Source organism: Aristolochia californica, unplaced genomic scaffold, assembly GCF_029961685.1.
Source record: "Aristolochia californica isolate CCGP_79_NKW_82.1479 unplaced genomic scaffold, dmAriCali1.0.hap1 SCAF_6, whole genome shotgun sequence".
Lineage (NCBI taxonomy): Eukaryota > Viridiplantae > Streptophyta > Magnoliopsida > Piperales > Aristolochiaceae > Aristolochia > Aristolochia californica.
The window spans coordinates 43,088,392-43,112,073 of record NW_027182257.1 but is presented as its reverse complement, the minus strand read 5'-3'; the positions used below and the strand labels follow the sequence as shown (position 1 = coordinate 43,112,073).

The 23,682-nt window shown below is 37.3% G+C and overlaps 1 protein-coding gene across 4 annotated transcripts in view; it reads left to right on the top strand.

Annotated features, from left to right (window-relative positions):
* LOC137934665 (midasin) overlaps positions 1-23,682 on the top strand; it is a 60,898-nt gene that overhangs the window by 34,124 nt on the left and 3,092 nt on the right. For 3 of the 4 annotated variants that reach the window (XM_068779122.1, XM_068779124.1, XM_068779123.1), the window contains exons 27-74: positions 68-166; positions 300-400; positions 496-591; positions 732-797; positions 879-1,043; positions 1,189-1,396; positions 1,488-4,033; positions 4,963-5,149; positions 5,246-5,311; positions 5,431-5,513; positions 6,887-7,132; positions 7,294-7,435; positions 7,521-7,609; positions 7,706-7,791; positions 8,936-9,077; positions 9,170-9,259; positions 9,859-9,982; positions 12,760-12,923; positions 13,120-13,233; positions 13,460-13,627; positions 13,771-13,950; positions 14,059-14,247; positions 14,346-14,429; positions 14,533-14,760; positions 14,834-14,944; positions 15,028-15,109; positions 15,202-15,332; positions 15,483-15,647; positions 15,792-15,867; positions 15,944-16,056; positions 16,191-16,273; positions 16,356-16,472; positions 16,605-16,673; positions 16,942-17,083; positions 17,875-18,041; positions 18,133-18,197; positions 18,302-18,537; positions 18,742-18,969; positions 19,046-19,246; positions 19,338-19,496; positions 19,584-19,808; positions 19,881-20,159; positions 20,302-20,448; positions 20,614-20,820; positions 20,954-22,636; positions 22,749-23,030; positions 23,234-23,413; positions 23,578-23,670. In XM_068779122.1, coding sequence (XP_068635223.1) covers positions 68-166; positions 300-400; positions 496-591; positions 732-797; positions 879-1,043; positions 1,189-1,396; positions 1,488-4,033; positions 4,963-5,149; positions 5,246-5,311; positions 5,431-5,513; positions 6,887-7,132; positions 7,294-7,435; positions 7,521-7,609; positions 7,706-7,791; positions 8,936-9,077; positions 9,170-9,259; positions 9,859-9,982; positions 12,760-12,923; positions 13,120-13,233; positions 13,460-13,627; positions 13,771-13,950; positions 14,059-14,247; positions 14,346-14,429; positions 14,533-14,760; positions 14,834-14,944; positions 15,028-15,109; positions 15,202-15,332; positions 15,483-15,647; positions 15,792-15,867; positions 15,944-16,056; positions 16,191-16,273; positions 16,356-16,472; positions 16,605-16,673; positions 16,942-17,083; positions 17,875-18,041; positions 18,133-18,197; positions 18,302-18,537; positions 18,742-18,969; positions 19,046-19,246; positions 19,338-19,496; positions 19,584-19,808; positions 19,881-20,159; positions 20,302-20,448; positions 20,614-20,820; positions 20,954-22,636; positions 22,749-23,030; positions 23,234-23,413; positions 23,578-23,670 — 10,904 coding nt within the window. The remainder of the gene's footprint in view (positions 1-67; positions 167-299; positions 401-495; positions 592-731; positions 798-878; positions 1,044-1,188; positions 1,397-1,487; positions 4,034-4,962; positions 5,150-5,245; positions 5,312-5,430; positions 5,514-6,886; positions 7,133-7,293; positions 7,436-7,520; positions 7,610-7,705; positions 7,792-8,935; positions 9,078-9,169; positions 9,260-9,858; positions 9,983-12,759; positions 12,924-13,119; positions 13,234-13,459; positions 13,628-13,770; positions 13,951-14,058; positions 14,248-14,345; positions 14,430-14,532; positions 14,761-14,833; positions 14,945-15,027; positions 15,110-15,201; positions 15,333-15,482; positions 15,648-15,791; positions 15,868-15,943; positions 16,057-16,190; positions 16,274-16,355; positions 16,473-16,604; positions 16,674-16,941; positions 17,084-17,874; positions 18,042-18,132; positions 18,198-18,301; positions 18,538-18,741; positions 18,970-19,045; positions 19,247-19,337; positions 19,497-19,583; positions 19,809-19,880; positions 20,160-20,301; positions 20,449-20,613; positions 20,821-20,953; positions 22,637-22,748; positions 23,031-23,233; positions 23,414-23,577; positions 23,671-23,682) is intronic. The other variant, XM_068779125.1, reaches the window with a different exon arrangement.

The following is a 23,682-nucleotide window of genomic DNA, read 5'->3' as shown; positions in this document are numbered from 1 at the left end:
TTCATTTCAATGTCTTGAGATTGTGAAGTGTAAATTGCTTTATACTGCTATACATCTGTGTATTCAGGTGATAAGCCATGCAAGCAGGGTGGATTTCAGTTTATGGCACCAACCACATGTCGGAATGCCTTGCGGGTACTACGGGCATTGCAACTACCAAAGCCTGGTCTGTATGCTCTAATAGTGGTTATTTTGTCTAGCTTCTTTTTGGATCAAGTTGTCCAAATCTTCTTCTTCTACTTCTGAAAATTTGGGTTTTCTGGTCTTCTGTAGAGCTTGAGTTGTTTTTTGTTTTACAGTCCTATTAGAAGGTAGTCCTGGTGTTGGCAAAACAAGTTTGGTTGTTGCACTTGCTGAATCTTCAGGCAATGCTGTTGTGCGGATAAACCTATCTGAACAGGTTCTAGTATTTTTATATGCTTGTGACTAATGTTTTCTGATACCACCTCATAGAAATTTGTTTGCTTTGTTCTAATAAATGTTTGTTCTGTATAGACGGATATCATGGATCTGTTGGGGTCAGACTTGCCTGTTGAAAGTGAGAGTGTGGACGGGATGGAATTTGCTTGGTCTGATGGAATCCTTCTGCAGGTTAACTTCTTTCCCATGTATTTCCTGCTTTTATTTGATCTTTCTTAATGAATTTACTTTTTCATTGCTTTTAAAATACATTTGTGAAAGCTCGTTGAAGAAACTAATTAAACTTTTCATCATTTTGTTTGTTATGTTAGGCTCTAAAGAATGGAAGTTGGGTTCTCTTGGATGAACTTAATTTGGCTCCTCAGTCTGTTTTGGAGGTTTTCCTTTTGTTTCTCGTTTTCCTTTCCATGGTTTTACCTGTTCATGTTAACTTACTGTTTACTGAATGTTATTTGCAGGGTTTAAATGCTATTTTAGACCACAGGACTGAGGTTTACATTCCAGAACTCGGGGTCACTTTTAAGTGTCCAGCATCCTTCAGAGTTTTTGCCTGTCAAAATCCTCCTTCTCAGGGTGGTGGGCGAAAAGGCTTACCTAAGTCCTTCCTCAATCGCTTCACAAAGGTTTGTTTCTTAATCAAGATTATGTTATAGGTTTAGTGGAAAAACATTGGCTTTACGGATAAAAACTAGAGTTAATGTTCATTTTGTTCCATAGCACTGGATGCTGTCATTAATGAGGTTCTGAAGTTCAATTGTTACTTTGCAGGTCTATGTGGATGAATTAAGTGAGCATGACTACCTTTCCATATGCAGTTCACTTTACCCATCAATTCCAAGATCATTGCTTTTGAAGCTGATTTGCTTTAATGCCCGGTTATACGAGGAAACTATGGTGCTTCGTAAGTATGGCCTGGACGGCTCTCCTTGGGAGTTCAATCTTCGAGATGTTATTAGATCATGTCAGATGATTGAAGGTCAGATGGTTGCTTTATCTTTCATAGGCTTTGCTTTCAAAACTTTTACATTTGTACTGGGATGACCCTTTTCTATCATTTGAATTTTTAGGTGCACCTGAGAAATCTAAATCTGATTGCTTTCTGAATACACTATACGTTCAAAGGATGCGTTCAGTGATTGATCGGAGAGAAGTTCTGCGTCTCTATCAGGAGGTCTTTGGGAGGAGGCCATTGATAAATCCTTATCCTCAAATTAAAATTAATCCTCAATACGTAATCGTTGGCTCTGCCTTTAGCAAAAGAAATCATTTTCAACCGACCAAAATGATGAAAAGCCAGCTCAATATGCTGCCCCATATTAGGCATAGTTTGGAGACTGCACTTCATTGTGTACAGCACCAGTGGTTGTGCATTGTGGTGGGTCCTTCATCATCTGGGAAAACTTCAATGATCAGATTACTTGCCCAACTGACTGGAAACACCTTGCATGAGTTAAATCTTTCATCGGGAACAGATATCTCCGAATTGCTTGGATGCTTTGAGCAGTATAATGCCTTTCGTCATTTTCGTGCAGTGATTGGTCAAGTTGAGGACTGTGTAAACGAGTATTGTAGTCTGCTTTCAGAATATTCAAGTGAAACATTAACAAGAGGCTGCAGGGGTTTGATTTCTCGATGGTTTATGTTTTTATCTCAAATAAATTACAGTACATCTGTTTCAGATTTTCATTCAGCATTTGCAGAGAACTGGAAAAGTAGGCCTCACATTTTGCTAGAAGAGTTGGTTGAGATCATTGAACAACTGAAGCTTGATATTGAAGAGTATCCCTTGCCTTTGTCATGGTCATGTATAGACTTAGATAAATCCCTGAAGATTATTTTAAAGTTGAAAGAAAATGATAAGATCCAGTCCTTTCAGGCTAAATTTGAGTGGGTAATAGGAGGATTAGTCAAGGCTATTGAGTGTGGTGAATGGGTTCTCTTGGAGAATGCAAATCTTTGCAATCCCACTGTTCTTGACAGAATCAACTCCTTGGTGGAGCCAACTGGGTCAATCACAGTGAATGAGTGTGGTCTTGTAGATGGTAAGCCTGTGGTTCTTCAGGCCCACCCAAAATTTCAACTGTTCATTACTGTCAATCCTAAGTATGGTGAAATTTCAAGGGCAATGCGTAATAGAGGAGTGGAAGTGTATATGATGCCACCTCATTGGGCACTTGATAGTTGTAAATGTGAGGAAGCTGAGGAACAGGAACTGAAGAGATTTTTAGTTGTTTCTGGTATTCCAGTTAGGAGTTTGATTGATGCAATGGCTAAAGCTCATATATATGCCAGAGATCAAGGTTCACTTATCGGGGTGAGTGTTACTCTTTTGGAGCTTAACTATTGGGTTCAGCTATTCCAACAGCTTCTAGTGGTTGGTAATAAGCTTACTTGGGCTCTGCATAAAAGTTGGGAGCACATATATCTTTCTTCTCTAGGTGGGGCTGAGGGAGCGGGTATTGTTAACTTTGTGAAAGAAAACATCTTGTTAAAATTTAAACTTCCAGGACATGACTCAGAAGGATGTTCGATATTTCTGCCTGGAGGATGGCCAATGCCACGTAAGTTGAGATGTTTTCTTTGGTACTCGAAGGAGGCCTGTGTCAAACAAAACTGTACTTATGTGGAATTTTTGGGAGCTCAATGTGCTGCTTATAATGTTGCCATTAGAAACAAGGAAATTTTACAGACTAGTGAACATCAACACTTGCTGGCATTGCTTCCTGTTAATGTGCTATACCATCATCTTTATCCTTTCTTGGAACCTCAGAGGTTGAACATGATTATATCGAATTTAACAAGCTCAGAATACATTAATGTTTTGAATAAGAAGCTCTTTGTTGCAGCTAGCTGGGTATTGGAACAAGCTACTGAAAGCGATCTCACGTTGTACTTATCATGGTTCAAATTGTATGGTTCAAAACTAGAACCCTTCTGCTCATTTTTTGATTGTTTAGGTACCATTCTTGATCATGAAAGAGATCACATAATATGGAAACATGTCATTAATTTCTGGAAAGAGATTGCTTTGAATCTCCAAATTGACATTGAAAGGCAACCATATCCTCTGCTTTCATTGGAGTTGGTAGAATTAGCTGCAACGAAAGATGAACTGACAACTCAAAAAATGCTTCTGGGAAATTCAATCCGTTCTGTGGCTTTGCTAAGGCATGCTTTGCAACAGTGGTGCAGAGAAGATAACTTTGCATTCAGTGAAAAGTTGTACTTGGCTATATTGCCAGTGTTTAAATCCCTGAGAAAGGTGGAACAGGAAGTGCTTAATGTCATTGTAGAATCTGCTGGCTTTGATCTACTGCAGCAGATATTTGGTGAGCTTATTGAACAACACAGAATGTGTTGGGATGCTTCTGTTTCTTGCAGAAGTAATGATGGTAAGGTTGTAGGCCAAGCCACATGGAGCTCAGCTGCATACATTAAAGTCAGAGGTCCTAGCTCAGGTGACTCGCGGAAAGTTGAGGAGAGAGAAATGATGGTGATATCTTGGCATTATCTGAAGAAGCAAGTGGTCAAATTACGCGATATACATGTTGATTGTGTTGATACTTTCCATGGTGTTGCGGATGTTATACTGGGTGCCATTGACTCTTTCTTGGTAACCTTTTTTTCTCAATCTTATACCTTTTCGATACCTTCAGCACTTTGAAAGTGATTTTGACACATTCTGAGACAATATATTAAAAGGTGGCAATGATACTCATGTCTAAAATGTCAATGTTATTAAGATATTTGTTTCTGCCCTTCATTTTTTTTTTCATTTTCCTTTTTCCTCGTTTAAAAATGTACCGTAAGTGGCTTGGACCTTTGGGTTAGTGGGATAACAGGGGTATGTGTGTGTAATCAACATTCAATAAACAGTATAATAAGAGTATGATGTGAAATGTAAGGCTTCTAAAAGCTTCCCTACAAAAAGGATCTTTTACAATAATTACCAAAATGCATAGATCTCTCTGTGAAGCTCTCTTCCTATAACCTTTGTTTTTTTTTTTTTTTTTTTGAAATAATGCTGAGTTATATTAAAAGGCTCAAAAGAGCAAGATCACAAAGAAGGGGAACTCTCCCAAACAATGAGAGATTGCTGGGAGGTTCCAAATTTAGTTAGCCTATCAGCCACAGAATTGGCTGACATAGGAATGTGATTCCAAGTACAACAAATGGAAGGTACAATATTTGCAATAGATGAAGTAATTGGCCAATGCTGCCAGGGGGGGAGGCTGAACCAAAGCACCAGCTGATGACCACTTTAAAGTCTCCCTCAATCAGCAGCTTCCTATATCCTTTGTTATGACAGAAAATTGTAAACATAATTTCACTAGATGAAGGAATTCTATTGCTGTAACATTCTGTTTGTTTGTTGAGTTTTTGTCCTGTTCTAGTTCTTGTTTCTTTATTTTTTTTCTGTTCAAGTTTGGCAGTTAAAGAAAGACTGTCTGGAACAACTATAAACAAATTGAAATGAATTGAGTTCTTGGTGGTGTTCAATCAATTTCAAATTCATTAGGTTAATTGTCGTTATTGTTGTAGATGGAGATCAGGAATCTGGAGAACTCTGTTTGGAACTTTAGTTCATCGAAGTCCTTGCTTTGGTTACATGGAGGTCATCCAATTATGCCAACTTCTGCTGGTGCATATTCTAAAATGCAGGAACTCCTAATATTTTGCGATTCTGTGTGGCCTCTGAGAATGAGATCATGGAATAAAATGTGTTACGGTAACTTATGTGCATTAAATTTATAAGTAGATGTTTTATCATGAAGCAAATATGTATAGGCATCAGCTGAAAAGTAATTTAATTAATTTTTTTCAGAAAGTCGTGACTTGATTGCCATTATTCTATCAACTAATGTGGAACTAAAACACCTAGCACTGCAAGGTATCTGTTCTGTTCTCTGGCATCTGTTGGGATTTCTCCTGTTCTTCTATTGGTTAAAGCTTACCTTCTTCATGAAGTTGTATAATTCATATGATGTGTATGTGCGTGTGCTTTTGCAGGTGTTTGCATGTCTTCTTATATTACCACTCAGAGTTGTCAAGATGCTGGTGCTGTTGTTAATCAGTTGGAGGAGATATCTCAGGTTTACTTTTTTCTTTGGATCCCTATGCCACTGATGCTACTTTGTGGGAATAATGTGTGTAGGATTTGTTTATGAAATTCCTAGAACAAAGGGACTGATAAAATACAGTAGGACAAAATCACTCAAGGGAAGAAGTGCTTAAATATTGAACCTTCTGCTGACTTGGGCCTTTGACTCTTACTAGTCACATGGGAGGTTTTAAGTATGAGGACTTGAGTGAAAGTCTTACAAAGGGGAAGGAGGAGCATGCATCTGTAATCAACTTTTTTAAAGCATTTATATTGAATCCTCCTGAATCTACCTGTAGAGCTTGTTCATGACTGTATTCTGGTGAAAATGCTTTTTAGATCATGTTTGCAAGTCATGCAAACATGCTATTTTTTGTGATTGTATTGCTTTATTTCTCTCAGCTGACTAATTACCAGACATGCTATTTTGAAGCATCACTAAGCATGAGTTCCTTGGTTCTGAATTTCTTCAAAAATGGTGGATGTTCCACTTGACCTGGCTTGTGGTCAATGTCTTAGTTGTCAGTTTTTAACTACTCTAGTTTAGGGTCTTTGTCTTCTGCCTTATCTTTGGTTTGTAAATTAGACTGGCTTTTACTCTGTTTGCACTCTTTCTCAACAACAAAAAATCTTTGGGAACGAAGGTGTACTGCAAAACTAAGTTTGAGATGTCCTCTTTTGGTCCCTTGACATGGAAAGCTCTGTGTCGATAAAGGTTAATGATTTTTTTGGTTGAAATACTTCTTGATGGTTTTTCATGAAATACTGTTCTTGAGTCAAAATTGGAGCTTCCACACATATGTGGGGCAGGGACCTAGCTGTACTTTGTGGTCTTTTTTTTTTTTTTTCGTTTTTGTTAAATGTACTAGAGAGTGGTTTCGTCATTTCACAATATTCTGATTGTATCTAGAAGAGTGTCATTGGATTCAGGGAGTTTAGGAGTGCCTATTGTCCAATTTACATGAGTTTTGGACTTGTGTATAAGGAAATATAAGGTGTATATAGGGGTAGAGGTGTCTTTTCCTCTATCCATCACTTGAGTTATTATGAAAAGATTAGTGGTCGTGCTTTTCTCCTCTAATCCGGAATCACGTCTCCTCAATTCTGGTCTCTGTCCTTACTCCCTCTTCATCTCTCTCTCTATCTCAACTCTATTTCATGCAATTTCTCACTGTTTTTTCTAGTGTAATATGTTTAAAAGCTTTGTCAGTTTCATTTATTGAGTTATAACCTAAGTAGAGAATTTACATAAGAAAAGAACATTTAAAAAATAAAAAATATAACTTAAGCACAGACAAATATTTTAGGAGTACAGACTTTATTGTTGACTTGTTCTTGCTTGAATTCTGGATCTGTTGCTTGTAGATGCTTCAGTATAAAAAGCATAATCTCGAAGGGGTTTTAGCAGTGGTCAAAGAGAATACTCAAGAAGATAATGCTGCATCAGTTTGTTGTGCATTTGGGCCGATGATCTTGTATAGTGATCCAGCAGTAGATTGTTGGTTGGAGACTCTCCCCTTACTTGAGAGGAAGAGTTTTGCCCTTGATCTGCAACTACTTCAAGTACTATTACAAAGCATCTTAATCAACCCTGGAGAGAGAGTGGAGCTGGTAAGATTAACTCTCGTTTATAGTTATTGTTTTATAAATAAATCGTGTGGCTGTTCTCAGCATGACAGTATCTTTGAAAGACACTCCTGTTCTTTGTTTTGGGGGAATGGCATCAATGACAAATGATATCTTGGTGATACAATTTCTTTTTCAACTGGCAGGTTCTATCCAATGTCTCTAAGCGTTTGAAGTATGCCCTTGATTTTTCTCTGACTTTCACGTCGAGACCACCAACAGACTTCTTATCACATCAGAAAATTGTGTGGATACTGGATGCAATTCCTTCTGTCGATTCATGTCCAAGTGGGGATGACTCATGAAGTATCTCCTGCTCATTATTTCTGTTTCTGTTCTTTGTGATTCTCATTGTGTTTTGTTCTTGTTTCAGGAGTGGGTGCAACACTGCCCAGCTTTGTTTGTGAAATGTGGTTTAAATGGCACTCTTCATTGTGGATCCATAGTCAGAAACACTTTGCGGTAACTTATTCGTTCTATGATGTTTTCCTTTAGATAGCTATTATGGTTTTTGAAAGATTCTAAAGCATCTTCGCCTTTTTCTTGCTCTACTTGCAGAAGTTAGCTGAATTGAACTCTAAGCAAGCTGCGGTACCTTCTATTCTATTTAAGCCTACAATAGCAGTAACTGTCAATCAGATTCTGTAAGTCCACATTTTTGAGACATTGGTTTTTCTTTCCATTCTGTGAGTTGATCCAGTAAGATTGTTAGTTTTCTGTTGACCTATACTGGCATGATGAAATTGTCTGAAAAAAGTTTAGTGGCAGGAACTTGGCTCATGTTAAGTGCCCATAAAAAACCCTGCCTACGGTATATTTCAATTTGCTGGTATCCAAGTTGTCAGTGATGTTGACCATCATTTGAGGGTGTCCCAGCTGGATGCATCACTTTTAGAAAATGTCATGCAGATAAATCTAACCATCCTACTAATTAGGGGATGACATGGTTGTATGAAAAATGTTCATTATCTTGCGGAGACTGCTTTGTGCCATTGATAATTGAACATCTATTCTGAAATGTATTTATAAATCTGTGACCCTTATTTGTCCAGTATAATTGCCAGCAACATGCTAACTAATGTGTCTTGATTCTGTTTTTATGGATTATAGTGTTTTTGGTTCATGCTGTTGGGTCCTTCCACCATTTTCAAATAAATTTGATTGGCTGGTCAACACGTATATTATTGGCCCAATTGGGGCTGTTCACAAAATTTTGGGCTGGATGTGCACTTGCCATGTGTCAGTGACTATTAAAGATTACTGCAAATAAAACAGAGTAGAAAAGAGCAGGTTTGGAGTAAGGATCTTGTAGTGTCCATCTAACTGCCAGTCCAGTAACTAACCTGTCATGTTATGTGTTAGCCACTACAACTCTGGTGAACTTCGACAATGTCTTTCACTTGTTACTACCTTCATTCTTGAATGCTCAATCATAGCCTAATGTCAAAAAATTCATTGTCTGCACTGTGATAGCAGTAATAATTTGCATTATTATTATTATTTTTAATTGGATTCAGTGATTAGCATAAATATTTTTCCCATTTAAGCCTGTTCTGGTTGCACACTATTATCTTGTCGAGTTTTCTCATCTCATTTTAAATATGACAGTTATTTTATATTCCTTTTATCTTTATTTTTATTTTTTAAGCACATGTAGTATATCACATTGTTGTTCCTTTTTTTGTTTTTTTTGTTTTTTGAGAAGTGCTGAGAATTTTATTGAAACAAAGTTACTTATACTGGTGTATATCTTCTTCTTCTTCTTGTTCCATTGTATGCTCAATCTAGTGGAAGTGTGTATCCCATCAAGGATTATCGTTTCCACTGTTTGAAGCTTAGAGTTTCCTCTGGTAATCTTTGGCAAGATGCTCCTTTTGATGGGGATATTTCTGTCATTCTTCTATCTCTGTGTTGGACTCTTTTCAAGCAGGTATAACTCTTGTAAAGTCAAGTTTTTATGAATTTAACCTTAAGCTTGTCTTATTCCTTAATTAAAATTTTTAACTTCTTCGTTTATCTCAGATTATATTCTCACACAAGAAAGCTTTTGAAGCTGACAAATTTCAAGCGATTGAGAGAATCTTCAAGTCCTTTGATAAGAATGGCATTATGGTATGTTCTTCCTCATTAAAAGAACTTCAAAATATTTTTTATGAAAGAAAACCTAAAGACTCAGGAGTGAGGGAGTGGGAAGGCATAGGGAGACAATGAGAGTGGGGCACTGTAGTTGCGGTAGAGATGGTCTACATGATGAATGTTTAGGTTATTCCTTCATGGTCTTCCTTTTGTGATGGTCAAAGGCTATGTGCACAAAATGCATGCCTGATTGAATTTTATTTAAAAAACAAACCTAACATTTTGGTGAGCTTCCCCAAATTTTATGTGTGGGGATGGCTGGTGTTGTTAGTCCCTATCAACTTTAGGTGCTTGCCGATGGCCATCATGGCATTGGTCCTAACTTGAGTTTCAGTTCTTTGTAATACATGGGATGTAAGTAGTCGGTTTCTTGTGTTGATCTATTAAAAGCCCGCACACATCCTCAAAACTGCTTATGCAAATTGCAATGTTTCCATGAGCTGCCTGAAATGGTCAATACAAGAGAAACATAATGATGTCACTGCAATAATATATTTCTGGTATTGCTTACTACATACATAAAATCTATGGAGGTTCCTTTTTCTGTTGTAACTGTTTGTTTTCCTGGGTTGCAGCCAGAAGAACTTTCCTTGTTGGAGCTGCTCATCAAGTCCTCGAACCATAGTGGGTTGGCCTCTTTGGTTGATTTGAGTGTTAAACCTTTGCTGAGAGAACTATACACTGAAAGCATTGATCAAGGTAAAAGTTGGAGCTAAACATTAATTATCTCCATTTTATGTAATTGTGTATTTAGGCAAGTTCTCTTACTCGTGACATGGATAGAGATTTCATCTTTAGCAAAAGAGTATGTACAAGACTAATTACAAGAAGAAATACAATAAAAAGAAAAAAAAGGAGAAATTAAATCTCAAAAAAAAATGTGGACAAAGTCTCAGACTTCTGACCTATTAGCTGGATCTCTCGTTCTTACATATCATTTTAAGAATTTTGGCTAATAGGCTGAAAGTCATCCTGCCTCAGATCATAGTAAGGAGCAAAGCTTGTTTATGTAGTTAATTTCATCTCAGATGCTGCTATGGCAGTTCATGAAGTTGTTAATTGTTTCAAGCGCAATAATTCCCCAAGAAGCATGCTAAAGCTTGACTTCAAGAAGGCTTTTGATATCTTGATTCCTTACTGTTTAACATGTGCTTTGGGAACAAATGGAGAAATTGGACTAATAGTTTATTTCTTCTGAGATGTACTTGGTTCCCATAAATGGTAGTGCAAGCAGTTATTTCAAGAGCTCATGATGTCTCTATCAAGGGAATCCATTCTTTCCTCTTTTGTTTAATATATTTGCTGAGGGTCTCCCAAGTCTGTTCAAACTAGCAAGGGAATGGAATTGGCTCAATTTTATGGATGACATGATGGATAACTCTATCATCCAATTTGTAGATGATACTGTTATCTCTGGTGATGGTATAATGGAGCAGATTCTTCGTATCAAAGCTTTGGTAAACATCTTTGAGTTGATGTCGGGGCAAAAGACTACGTTATATGGTTTTAATTTCCATCTATCTATTCTTGACTCCATGGCGCTCAGTTGGGGTATAGTTCCAGTTCTCTTCCTGGTATTTATTTGGGATTCCCTCTTCTCACTGGAGGACTTGATATCTCTATGGATTCCAGCATATTCAATCATGTTTCGTTGGTATTCCAGCATATTCTCTCCTTTTACTGCCCTGTTAGTGTTGCTAATTGCGTGGAGAAGCTTGTGAGGAACTTCTTCTGGAGAGGATCTTCAGATGGGTTTAAATATCACCTGGTTAAGTGGAATGATATTTGTATGCCTGTCATGGAGGGTGTTTTGGAAATTTGAAGAATTATAGAAACTAATGTAGGCCTTCTCACTAAATGGTGTTGGAGACTCAATGGCCATCCAACTCTTCCATGGGTTTCTTTTGTCACTAAGAAGATGGAAGCAAATGATGGTTTGGAGGAGGTTCTCTCAGACGCTTATCCATTATGTGGAGGTATATTCACCATACTTTCTATCACTTCAATCCGAACATCCATTTCTCAGCTAGCAACCGGAGTAAGTTTCATCTCTGGTCTGATCTTTGGATTCTAAATGCATCTCTGAAAAATCTAGGCTCTATATAGTCTGGCCAGAAATCAGAATGCCTCTCTTTCCAGCGTCATTGAGAATGATAGTCTTCAGAGCATCAATTGGAGTCCACATTTCAGGCCGGATTTTAATGATGATGAAGCTTTAGAGATTTGCAGCCTTGTCAGGAGTTGTAACGAACATATAGTAAGAGCACTCAGGCAGATAAGATGATTGGTGTCCTTTGGCTGATGGTCAATCTACTGTCGCCTCTTGTTATGAGAAGTTGGTTACTGGAGTTCCTTCTACTTGATTTACTGTCTCTTCCGCTTGGTCTCATTCTGGCCCCCCAAACTTTTTTAATGTAGTGTACTTCATGGTGGCAATTTTGATGAGTGAACTTAATTAGGCGTGGCTCAATTCTGTCAAGCACTTCCTGTTTGCTGTGCTGTCAAGTTGATACCTCTGCAGATTCTTGACACATTAGGAGCTATTTCATTAGCCTTTTTGATATGCTTATTTCATCCCACTTTCTTTACGACTAAATCTCTGTTTACTCTGGTTTTCCCTGCTGTTATTGGGCAGAACCATGCTTTTGGCATGCCTAGCTTTTATTCCTTGGGGGATCTGGTGGGAAAAGAAACCAAATATGCTACAATCAAAGTTCCTCTACTTGGACTGCCGTTGCTGAGAAAATTAAGTCTCATGTTGTCTCTTTGCTTTGGTCACTTGAAGACTTTGAGGAGATTAAGGGTATGCTCAATACAAGTAATTGGAATTTTGGTTGCCAAACTCTCTCAAGTTAAATTTCAATGATCCTCCTTTGTCAATCCTAGTTCTTTCAGTTTCGGGGATGTTTTTAGAAAAATCCAATGCTGAGACATTTGTTTCTTTTGCTGGTCCCTTGGTATCTCTGACTCCTCTGCTAAGCTTCAAGCTTTTAGGAATGGGCTTATAATATTCTGCGAGGGTTTTCATGGGAAGCTTCATGTGGAGTGTGTCATCAACTGGTGCTCTGGCAAGAAGTATCTCCTAGGTGCCATTGGTCCTCTTTTTTTGAAATTCAAGACTTGTCCAGAGTTGTAGTTTGTGATTGGAGTCAAGTCCCTAGATTAATCAATGATGTTGCTAATGCTTTAGCTGAAGAGGGGGTAACCTCCAATCCTTAATTGTAAGGGGTGCCTCTCCTTGATTTGTTTGTCCATTGCCTTTAAAAAAATTCAAAAAATACGTAGTGACAGAGTGAATAGCTAAAAGGAACCCCTAGTTGCAGCAAGATGTTGAACGGAAATTCCTCCTTTGACTTTCAATATCTATTTTTTCTCATTTGAAATTCAATTAAAAGAACATTTTTCTTCATTAAGTTAAACTAATGTATTTTTGGGGTTCTCTCTACTAACAAATAGGTTTTTTGTTTCCTTCATAGGTTTTGTCTACCACCTTGGTAAGGCTTGGTTACACCTCGGGGAGTTACGATTTCATCTCTTGCGAAACCAATATGACTCAAATGACTTTGATCCCACCTTGAAATATTGGATTAAGTACTTCCAGTTACAAGAAAGGATCTCCATGATTAAGCTTGAGCTTGAGGTATGAAGTGTCTATATTTATTTGCTTGAGATAAATTTCATTTTGTTGAGTACAATATGAGAGTGTGGCACCAGGGTTTTCTAGTGTATGTTCACAGGATATGTTGACTATTCTAGTCAATTTGTTCTTTCCTTTTTTATCCTTTCTATGAAATTTAGTATGATAATTTCATCAGACAATTTTTTTTGTCCTATAGGTGAGAGAAGAATGTGCTCTTCTAGCTGGAATGAACTCCGCAGGAGAAAGCCAGAGCCAACTTATGTCAACACTTGAAAATCTTGAAAGGGAGCAGAAAAGGCTAGAAGCAAAGGTTGTGCAATAAATAAATTTCACTATGGATATTCTGACTTAAGTTTGTTTGTTGCATTTGATGCTCTCAATACCTTATTTTTGTTGTTGGAAAGAGTATTAATTATTAAAAGCATGACTTGCCTTTATGAGTCTTTTCTCTGAATTCCTATCCCAGGGAGATGATTTCTGGAATTTCCTGATTGGATTACCTAAATGATTCATATCAAGTTTGTTCTTCCTTGCAGCTTGTATATCGCCCTGAACCTGCAAAGTATGAGAAAATAAAACGTGATTGTGCCGATTTTTTGAAATGGGTGAAATCTTCTTTGGTATTGGCTAAAAGGTTTGAATATGGGGATGATTCAGTTGATGGAAATTTTACTCAACTGATAGACGAAGCTTGTAACTGGCAGGTAGATATTTTTCCTGTGGAATCCGTAGGAAATATCTGTAGTATATTTCCTCTCTTGTAGCTGTGATCCATCTCAGAATATTACTTTTCTGTCTCTTTTACAATTTCTGTCTCATAATCTTGAAAACAACTCTGATTTTTCAGGATACATCGACCTCCTTTGTAAGTCGTTTATCAGAAGAATATGCCTCATTTAATGATGTAATTCAGCCTGTTCAAGTTGCAGTATTTGAAATGAAGTTAGGCTTGGCTTTGGTTATTTCAAGTGCTCAACAGAAACAGTTCCTGTTTCATGTACAGCAAAACAAAGTTGACCAGATTGTGGTGAGTGCATGGTCTCTGTTTTTTGTTTTTTGTTTTTTTTTGTATTGGCAAAACGAGTTGCATTTCTGGTTTCTTTTTAAATTCAAATTTGTGCGCCTTCTGTTGTAGGGCACTGTCATTTCATTAGTACGATTTCCAAGGGGGTACACTGCAAAGCCCATTTCAATTGGGGTTCATACTATGCAACCTGAGTTTCCGTCCTGTGTTCAAGATGTTTCAGAGCATGTTTTGGCGATGGATGTGAACTTGTTGAAGAAGCTGGTTTCTATTTCCCAAGATACAAGCTCTGATAATGTGGTTATGACTTTTCTACTTGTTTTTCTAGTCTGTGACTCCTGATTAGTTGTTTATGTGCTTATTTTGACACATTTTCTTTTCAAACTATTTTATGACAGGAAACTGCAATCCTTCTCATTCTTCTTGAACGCGTATCACATTTTTTAAATACTTCCTCACTTATGGATAAAGCTTCATTCTTGGTAAACTATCTGAAGAACCTAATCTGTTGTGGTGCAGAGGACTTAATTTTACGGAGCATTCTTGCCCTTTTTCAATCTTTGACTTTGTTGTTGTTTTCTATAGTTCGTGGACGAGATATTCAAGTGCTTTTCCAATATTTGGTTTAACTTGAAATCCAAGATAAGGACCAAAAGGGATTATGAGTCACAACAATTCAAGTTCAGGTCCCGTGCATTTAAGGTGGAAGAAATTTTGGAAATTGATGTATCTGGATTGAGGGATTTTGCTTCAGATGGGACTTTATCATACGAGTGGCAAGAAGCTTTGAGGGGACAGGAGCCTGATGCTGTGGTATACTTTTGTTATGAAGCTTTGTTTGTGATTTTTTTCCAGTGATTGTCTTGATTTATTTCAGAATGTCCAGGCAAAGGATGAAAGCCCTGAGGAAGATTGGATGGACATCGAGGATTCGGTATCAAAGAGAATAGTTTGTGTTCATAATCAGCTGTTTGGGTCAAATAATCTTGTTGAACATGTAAATATTTGCTGTTTTGTTAATGTGGTATATTGTTTCAGATTCTGCAAGTTAGTATCTGATTCTTTACTTTCTGGTTTTAGCCTGGAAAGTTTCACATTACTGATGAAGACAAATTACGGTCCTTTATATATTCTTATGAAATAAGCAGAGGCATTGTTAAAGGTGACTATTTAATAAGATGCTACCTTGGTTGTTTGTATGTTGATTACCTTTTCAGTGAATTTTTTTTTAAAGTTTCATCTTTTCACCTGCAGGATTGCCAGATGTTTTGTCCACTCACCTGGATATGAATCTCTTGCCTGAACACCTATTCCGTGTCTGTGTGGAGTACTACCAAAAATTTTGTCCATCCAATCTATCAGTTTATATTTACAACTTTTATAAGGTAATATTTATTAACATTGATATATTCCAAGTCAATTAGTTGTCTTTTTCGTTTGTTTTGATTTTTATTGTCTGTCAAATTGTAAATGAAAGAAAAAATTAGTTGTTGCTCTCATGATCATTCGAAACTTTTTTTCCTTCTGACTTCCAGCACCCAAATGCTCCAGTACTATCTAAAATGGTAAAGCCCCTTATCGCCCTTCAACAACGGGTTGTATCTCTTCTAAATGATTGGCCAGAACACCCAGAAATCCAAAAGATACATAATATAATTGAAGTGCTCTTGTCTCTTCCATCAGATACTCCTATTGCAAAGGTAGCTGGTCATCTGTCTTTTTCTGTTCTTTTTACTTTTTTCCCCCCAAATGCTAAATTGTGTTCCCATCTTTTTTGTGATATCATGGTTTTTTAATTTCTGAGGAAGTTTGTGTTTCTTATATGAGAAATCTGCTATTTGAAGGCTCTTTTGGGGCTACAACTTTTAGTTAACAGAGTGCAGTTTTTACAAGAAAGTGGTTCAAAATTGTCTATTTCCGGTGAGCAGTTCTTCTTGATATGTTGTGTTTTACTTGCGTTCCTTCTGGCTCCAAATCTGACAACATTTTCTTCTAGATCAATTGCAAGCAATTTCCGTTCTTGTGAGTTCCTGGAGAAGACTTGAGGTTGACTGCTGGCCTGCTCTACTGGATGGAATACTGGCAGAGTATGAGGGTAATGCAGAGAAGGTTAGCTCCTCTATCCTGTAGTATCTTTTTGCTTGTCCTCTATTTTCCCTTTTTTCTCCTTTTATTAAGCTCTAATGGTTCTATTTTATGTTTTCATTTTTCAACTTTTAATTTTGTCAATATGTAATATGCAGCTATGGTTTCCCTTGCACTCGGTTCTTCATCGTGAGATTTCTGGTGGTGACTTAGACAGCTACAAATTATCCACATTTGAAAGGCATGTTGCTTTCCTCTGTGTTTTATCTTATTAATTTGTGTCCTCCAGAGTCTTCTCAAATGTCTGTCAATTTGAACTGCAGCTTAAAGGAGTTTATTATTGAGAAATCCAGTGTTGGGGAATTCAAGAAAAGATTGGAGCTTATACTTTCTTTCTATGGCCAGTTCAAAACTAGCTTAATTTTGAATGTTTCATCATGGTAACATTTGCATCCTGGTTCCTGCCTCAATTACTTTCATCTCAAGAGGAAGCTTGCAACAAAACTTCTTCCATTCGGTTTATATCTTCTTTTTCTTATATATGTGATTGTTTCTTAATTTTGATACTTCAGCCCCCTTCTTATGGACAAGTTGAAGATTTTATACAATGCTTTTGGGTATTATGTGCAATTCTTACCTTTGTAAGTTCTTGCTTCTCTTTTATCTTTTATTTTGTCAACTGTGTCTTGTAGAGGTTAATTCTTGTACAAGTGTTTTTTTTTTTTAAATAGTGCTAAGTTATATTAAAAAGCTGCAAAGAGCAAATTTACATGGTGGGGGGACCGTCCCATACAATGGGAGATTGCAGGGAGGTTCCAAGTTTAACTAATCTATCAGCCGAAGAATTTACTGATCTAGTTCTTGTACAAGTTCATGGAATAACTATCCAAGTGTTGTTGCTTATTTCAGAATTTCAGATTACATAGAGAGGAGCAGAAGAGATATTGAAAAAGATCTAAAAGAACTCTCTAAGCTTAGTGGATGGGAAGATCCATGCCATTACTCTAAAAGCTTTCATCAGAAACTTTGGAAGCTTGTAGAGAAATTCAATGTAAGGAATGCGTTTCAGTTTCAAGAAGATAATTTTTTTTTTCTAAGTTGCTTATGTAAAGGGTAACACACACATTCGCACTTTCTCTTAAAACATTTCATTCTGACGGTGTTTGAAAACTTATTCTTAGTGTTACATTTGCTGGTTGTGATTTTCTTTATCCTCTAGGGGTTAGATTTTTTGCTTCTTCTGTATAGTATTTGGTGCTAATAATATGGACAGTATTTTGCAGAATAAGTTGTCCAGTTTTTGTTTACTTGCCTGTGAAGATTTGAGGAATAAGTCTGGCCTCAGTTTGGTGTTTTCGGTTCTCTCTAAGTTGTGCTTGCTCAGTTTGTTGAAATAACAGATTGGTTTATTTAATAACATGAGTTTCATTTTGATAGGACCCCTTGTAAGTGTTTTTGTTCTTCTTGATGTTGATGTTTATAGTGCCTTGAACGGTCATGTTTTTGTTCAGTCATTTATTAAAACTGGGTCCAGCTTGATCCCAAAATTACTAGCTACTATAAGAGGCTTATTACCCAATGACAGATGTAAAACTTTTACGTACATTAAAATATTCAATATTATTTAGTAATTTCCTGGTATTTTTCTATTAATCTGCTAGACCTAAAGATATCTTTTCCATGATCTTCTTCTCCTTTCAATTGAATAATTTTTCATGCTTTTTCGTTTTTGAGATCTGTGCTTAGAACTTTCACGGCTAATATAACGTAGCAATCTTCATTAAGGTTTTTTCAACTCACTTTGTGACTTAAATCTGATCAATCTTAAACCACATGGTTTAGACTACTCTGCAACAACCTGTTTTGGATGTCCTTAAACAAGATGAAATGCAAAGGAGCATTGCTGAACTTCCGACCTTGCTTAAGCCAAAGCTTCTGGATGGTGTTGATGATAAAGCTGAAATGTCCTCAGATGTGATTAATTTAACTCATTTAGGTGACTCTGAAAGGTCAGCTGTTTTATCTATTTGTGGGCTAGTGATGATTTCTCTTCATTGTAGTAGCTACTATGAAGTTGCTTATTCTTTTTAACCCTTTCAGACCGTCCTGGAATGGTGACTGGAGAAAGAAACTTGATAGTACTTGTACAGGCTTGCACTCTGAAGGTTCACCCTTTACTTTCTGTGTCATCTTGGTCTGACTTAGAAAATGTGGTTCGGTTCCTTATCTTCTAGCTGATCAATGGTAAAATTTTTTTGCTCTTTTACAGTGGCAACAAATCTTATCAGACAATACATAGAGTCAAAGTCAGCGTGTGAGAGGTGTATTGGAGTATTGGTTGCTGGTTGCATGTCATATGGAAGAATTTGCAGAAGTGTCATGGAGTGTGCTCATTTGATGAAACATGAAACTCGGAATCTCAAGAAAAAGAACATGTGGAGACACCTTCTTAAGGTTTTACAAGAAGATTGTGGCTTATCAAAGCACTTATTGAAGAAATATGAGGTATAAAGTGTCTACTTCTATTATTTTGAAAGTTTTGCGATTTTTATTACAACTTTCTTTTTTGCGAAAAGGTGATATTGCAAACAAGAGAAAATTACATCAAGGGAAACCTCCCCTTGCAATAATTTTTGTGTGGATCATTGAAGCAGTAATGTTTGCTAACCTTTTCTTCCTTCTTTTATTGATTATTGTTTTGGTCAATAGGTGGACCCTGGATCCAACCGAGTTGCAAGCTTCTATCTTCAGCCATTCTATGAGGTAACCCACTTATTGTTGTGTGGATCCTCAAATTTCCTAAAGACTTCTTCCATTGATGAAAAGCTTGATTGGAGCTGGGGCATTGCAAACTTCTACTATTACCGAAGTATCTCAATGGTGGAGCAGACATGGGAAAACCGCTTTAAATCTCACAAAGACTTACCTCGAGAGCAGGTATTTTTTCTTGATATAGTGATATTATAATGGAAACAGGCAGTTATTTAATCAAAGGTTATCATATGTTTTATAGGTTGATTCTTCAGCTTCTTTTCTCGAGCACTTGGTTATGATTCAGCAAGATCAAAGATATCTTGGTTATGGGTTTGCTAGCCAGTTAGAAAAGTTGAGAAAACAAACCATTTGTTTAAGAGATTTCAGCTCCTTAACTGGTGTAAGATGTTCAGTAACTTCAAACCAGCATGCGATTCTGAAATGCATGTGGGATCAGAAGGTAACTTTATTTTGTTGTGGTGGGTTATGAAGCTTGCTCTATTTTCACCACCCGAAGCATTGATTATATCTTTATTTGTCCAATTTTGCAGCAACTTTTGGACAGCCTGCATGGCATGTCAAAGGATGCATCTTTATTGTTGAAAACTGTCCAAGATACTCATTCGGATTCATGCGATAGTGTTAAGTTGGAAGCGCACAGCATTCTGTTGGAGATTGATAAATCAATTACTAAGCTTCAGAAATCTAAGGTGATTAGTTTCTCTTGGATTGTCAATAATGCCCTATACTTGTTGTTTGGCCACCTCCTAATGAAGAAACACTCTTTTATCCAACAGGAAGCTCTTGATTGCTATCTTCTTGGTGGTTTAGGAACATTAACCACTTCAGACACTTGTGCTTCTCCTTTTGTTGTGTCAGCACAAATGGAGCAATTAGTAGTAGAAAATTTTGGACTTATAGATGAGATTGGGAAGGTTATTGACAACCTCTTTGAACGAGGTATTGAACCAAGATGTGTGAAAAGCTGTTGGCTCGGCCAGTATGCAAGCCTAATAAATAAGGTATGGTACTTGCATTATTGTGTAATAAAGTTTGAGAAAGTAGCTAAAGGATCAACTCATTACCTTTTTCAGGGGAAGCTGATGATGGAAGCATTTAAGTTAGAGGTGGCCCAGGAGAAGCATATTTCTGAAGAAGATTCTTCACTGATCTGCTTTGAGAGTGTGAAGGAATCATTTGTTAGAGCATTTGAGCAAATCCTGAGTGCATTGGAGAAGCTAGGCTCATTTACTAGTCAAAACTTCTGTTTTGAAGAATCATTGGCTGAGAGCATGAAATCATGGAAATCGTGCTTTGAGAATCTTCATCTGGACATCATATATGATTTGGTGGAGACGACAATTATATCTGCGGTATATATTTCATAATATTTCATTAATATATGCTCATTACTAAATTAAGTGAAAATAAAATAAAATCAAGAACTAGTATATGCTCATTACATAATTTTTTTGGTCGACTATTTGTTGATCTCTTGATTTTTGTTTTCTGCAGCGCAAACTCATAAATGATTGTGGTTTCACCCAGCCTACTTTATGCTCATCCATTGAAATGTACCTAGCGGATCTTTACATGTTACTAGATCTTATTTTAATCTTAGGAGAGGACCTCCTTTCTGAGTTTGTTATTATGCATAAGACAGTAAGTAACCTCCTTTGTTACTTTTTTTCTTTTTTCAATATGCTTTGCTACTGTAGTCTTTGTATTATAAGCATATTTTATATCAATACATTTTAATTTTTTTGTTAATTTAAGAATAGTATTTTAATTATCTACTCAAGCTTTATTCTTATCATCTTCATGCAGGTCTCAGAAATGACTGAAATGCTTGCAAGTGTGTTTGCATCCATCTATTTGGAAGGATTTGGTACTCCTGAGTCTCATGAACTAGATGATAGTGATGGTGGCAAAACCCAACCCGCTAGTGGAACTGGTATGGGGGAAGGTGAAGGCTTCAATGATGTGAGTGATCAAATAGACGATGAAGATCAACTTCTTGGAACATCTGAAAAGGTATTATTTTATTTTTGTACTACAATAACCTAGTGGAGTGATAGAAAGGTGCCAAGTAAGAAAAATGTCCATAAAGTTACTGTTCTCATATTGACTGTCTTCTAACTTTATCTTTCCCTCTTTTTTACCACAGCCGGGTGAACATGCAGAAGCCCCTAATGAAGTACCAGGCAAGAAGGACAAAGGCATAGAAATGGAGGAGGATTTTAACGGGGATACATTTAGTGTTAGCGAGGACTCTGGAGATGATGAAGGTCAAGAAGATGCTGAGGATATTAACCTGGACTCTGTAATGGGTGAAGGCTTAGATGGTCAGGAAAAAATCGACGAAAAACTTTGGGACAAGGAAGATGGAGATCCTGATAAATCTCAAGAAAAATATGAAGCAGGCCCATCTGTGAGAGAAAAAGATTCAAGTTTGAGAGAACTGAGAGCTAAAGATGATTTTGCACCTGAGGTTGACCAACCGAAGGATGATGAGTCTGATCGACCTGGAGAAAATTTAAATGCTGATGTTGATGAGGAAGTCCCCTCTAATGAAAATATGGAAGAAATGAAGATGGACAAGCCAGAAGCTTTTGAGGGTCCCTCTGGGATAGATATTGATGAGCAGTCTCAAGATTTTAAAGATGATATGAATATGGATGAGCCTGAAGAGGATACTCTGGAAGGTGGCATTAATGATGATGTGAAGGACATTGGTGATGAAGATGGAAAGAATGATCAGATTGATGAACAAATGGGAGAAGAAACTGCAGATGGAGATGTTGGGGGTGTTGATCCTCACAATGATCAGATGGAAAAATCTGAAATGGATATTGAGGAAGAACAGAAGGGCATGGATGAACCACTGCGTGATCTTTCCTCAAGTGTGGATCATTCAGATCCTGTCGATAGTGCTCAAATTGCAGATTCAATTCAAGCACTAGAAATGCATTGGTCTAATAGTAGTGATCTGACAAATGGGCTAGCTCCTTCTAGAGGTTTGCAGCCAAATTTTGTCCCTGAAACAGAGATAGCCATGTTTGATTCGAGTGAAAGAGGGGATGTGACAAACAATCAGCAAAAGGTTCAATCTCCAGTGAATGATGTTTCATCCGTTCAAAGAACACATCCCAATCCTTACAGAAGTCTTGGAGATGCACTTGAGGAATGGAAAGAAAGAATTAGAGTGTCTTCTGAGTCAATGGAGCAGAAGCCAGAAGTTCCTGACGAAGTGGAGGATGAGATGGCAGAGGAATACAGGTATGTGTCCGAGTTGGAAAAAGGAACATCTCAAGCACTGGGACCAGCCATGCCTAACCAGATCGAAAAGGATGTTACAGGCAGCAAGTCCAAAACTGAAGATGAACACCATCTTGAACAAGGAGAAGATCCTGTAAAAATGGAGATTGAAAAGGAGGATGCTGAAAGACACCAAATGAAGAAATGCACACCTTCCTTTGGACAAACTATCAGTGAAAAAATGAAGGATTCTGTCGGACAGAGAAATGATTCAGCTTTGGTGGAAGAAGCAGTGCAAGTTGATGAACTTCAAGAAAATAGGAAAGGAGATTTGGTTTCTCTAGGCAATTTCTCGAAGGGTGAAATATTGCAGATGTCTAATCTTTCGGTGAATGATGACGAGTTGGGTACAGGAGACAATATGGAAAGAACTGTAGAGGGTGATTCGACTTCTGATTGGAGAAGGTACGAGTTGGACACTTTAAGACTGTCGCAGGAATTGGCGGAGCAACTACGTTTGGTTATGGAACCCACCCTAGCGAGCAAGCTTCAAGGAGATTACAAGACTGGTAAAAGAATAAATATGAAGAAGGTGAGGAAATAGTATTGTTTCACACCTGGTTTCAGTGTTGAATTGTTAATAATTAATGTTTTGTCGGACTTATTAAGTTTTTGTTTTGAACCTTGGTTGACCTTGTCATTAGGTAATTCCTTATATTGCAAGCCATTTCCGAAAAGACAAGATATGGCTGAGGCGGACACGTCCCAACAAGCGGGATTATCAAGTTGTGGTTGCTGTTGACGACTCTCGCAGTATGTCAGAAAATAGTTGTGGCGAGTTTGCAAGGCAAGCCTTGATTACAGTATGTCGTGCCATGTCTCAACTTGAAGTAGGGCAGTTAGCAGCTGTAAGCTTTGGTCAGAGGGGAAATATAAGAGTCTTACACGATTTTCATACACCTTTTACAAGTGAAGCAGGCATCAAGGTATGTTTAGCTTTCTACGTTTAATTTTAGTCAGTTCTTCACTGCTTGTGGGTGTTATGGAGGGGAAAAAACAAAGATATGGATGTAAGTGTGTCAATACTGCAGTAAAAGCTTCGAAGTCTTGAAATAGCAACACAGTTGAAAGTTTCCTTGGTTATCTTAGGTTATATCTTTTGTGCTGATTAACATTGTTCCTGAACCAGATGATTGGGAGTTTGGGTTTCAAGCAAGAAAACAAGATAGCAGATGCTCCAATTGCTGATCTGCTCAAGTTTTTAAACAACAAACTTGATGCTTCTGCTGCCGGTGCACGCCTTCCCTCCGGACAAGACCCACTCCAGCAGCTTATTTTGATCATAGGGGATGGTCATTTCCATGAGCAAGTACCTACTGATCTTCCTCTTCTTTTAAACCTGTCTTTTCTCACTACTTTTGAATTGTGGTTCAGTAAAAGCTTTTTCCTTCTTTTTTTTTAATATTTTGATTCACTAATGCTCTCTCCCTCTCTCTCTCTCTCTCTCTCTAACTAGGCTTTGTTTGTATGCAGTTGGAAAATGTGAAGACTTATGTCTGGGATGCTTTAAGAAAGAAGCGCATGGTAGCCTTCATAATTCTGGATAGTTCTATAGTTGACCTTCAGGTAAATATTTAT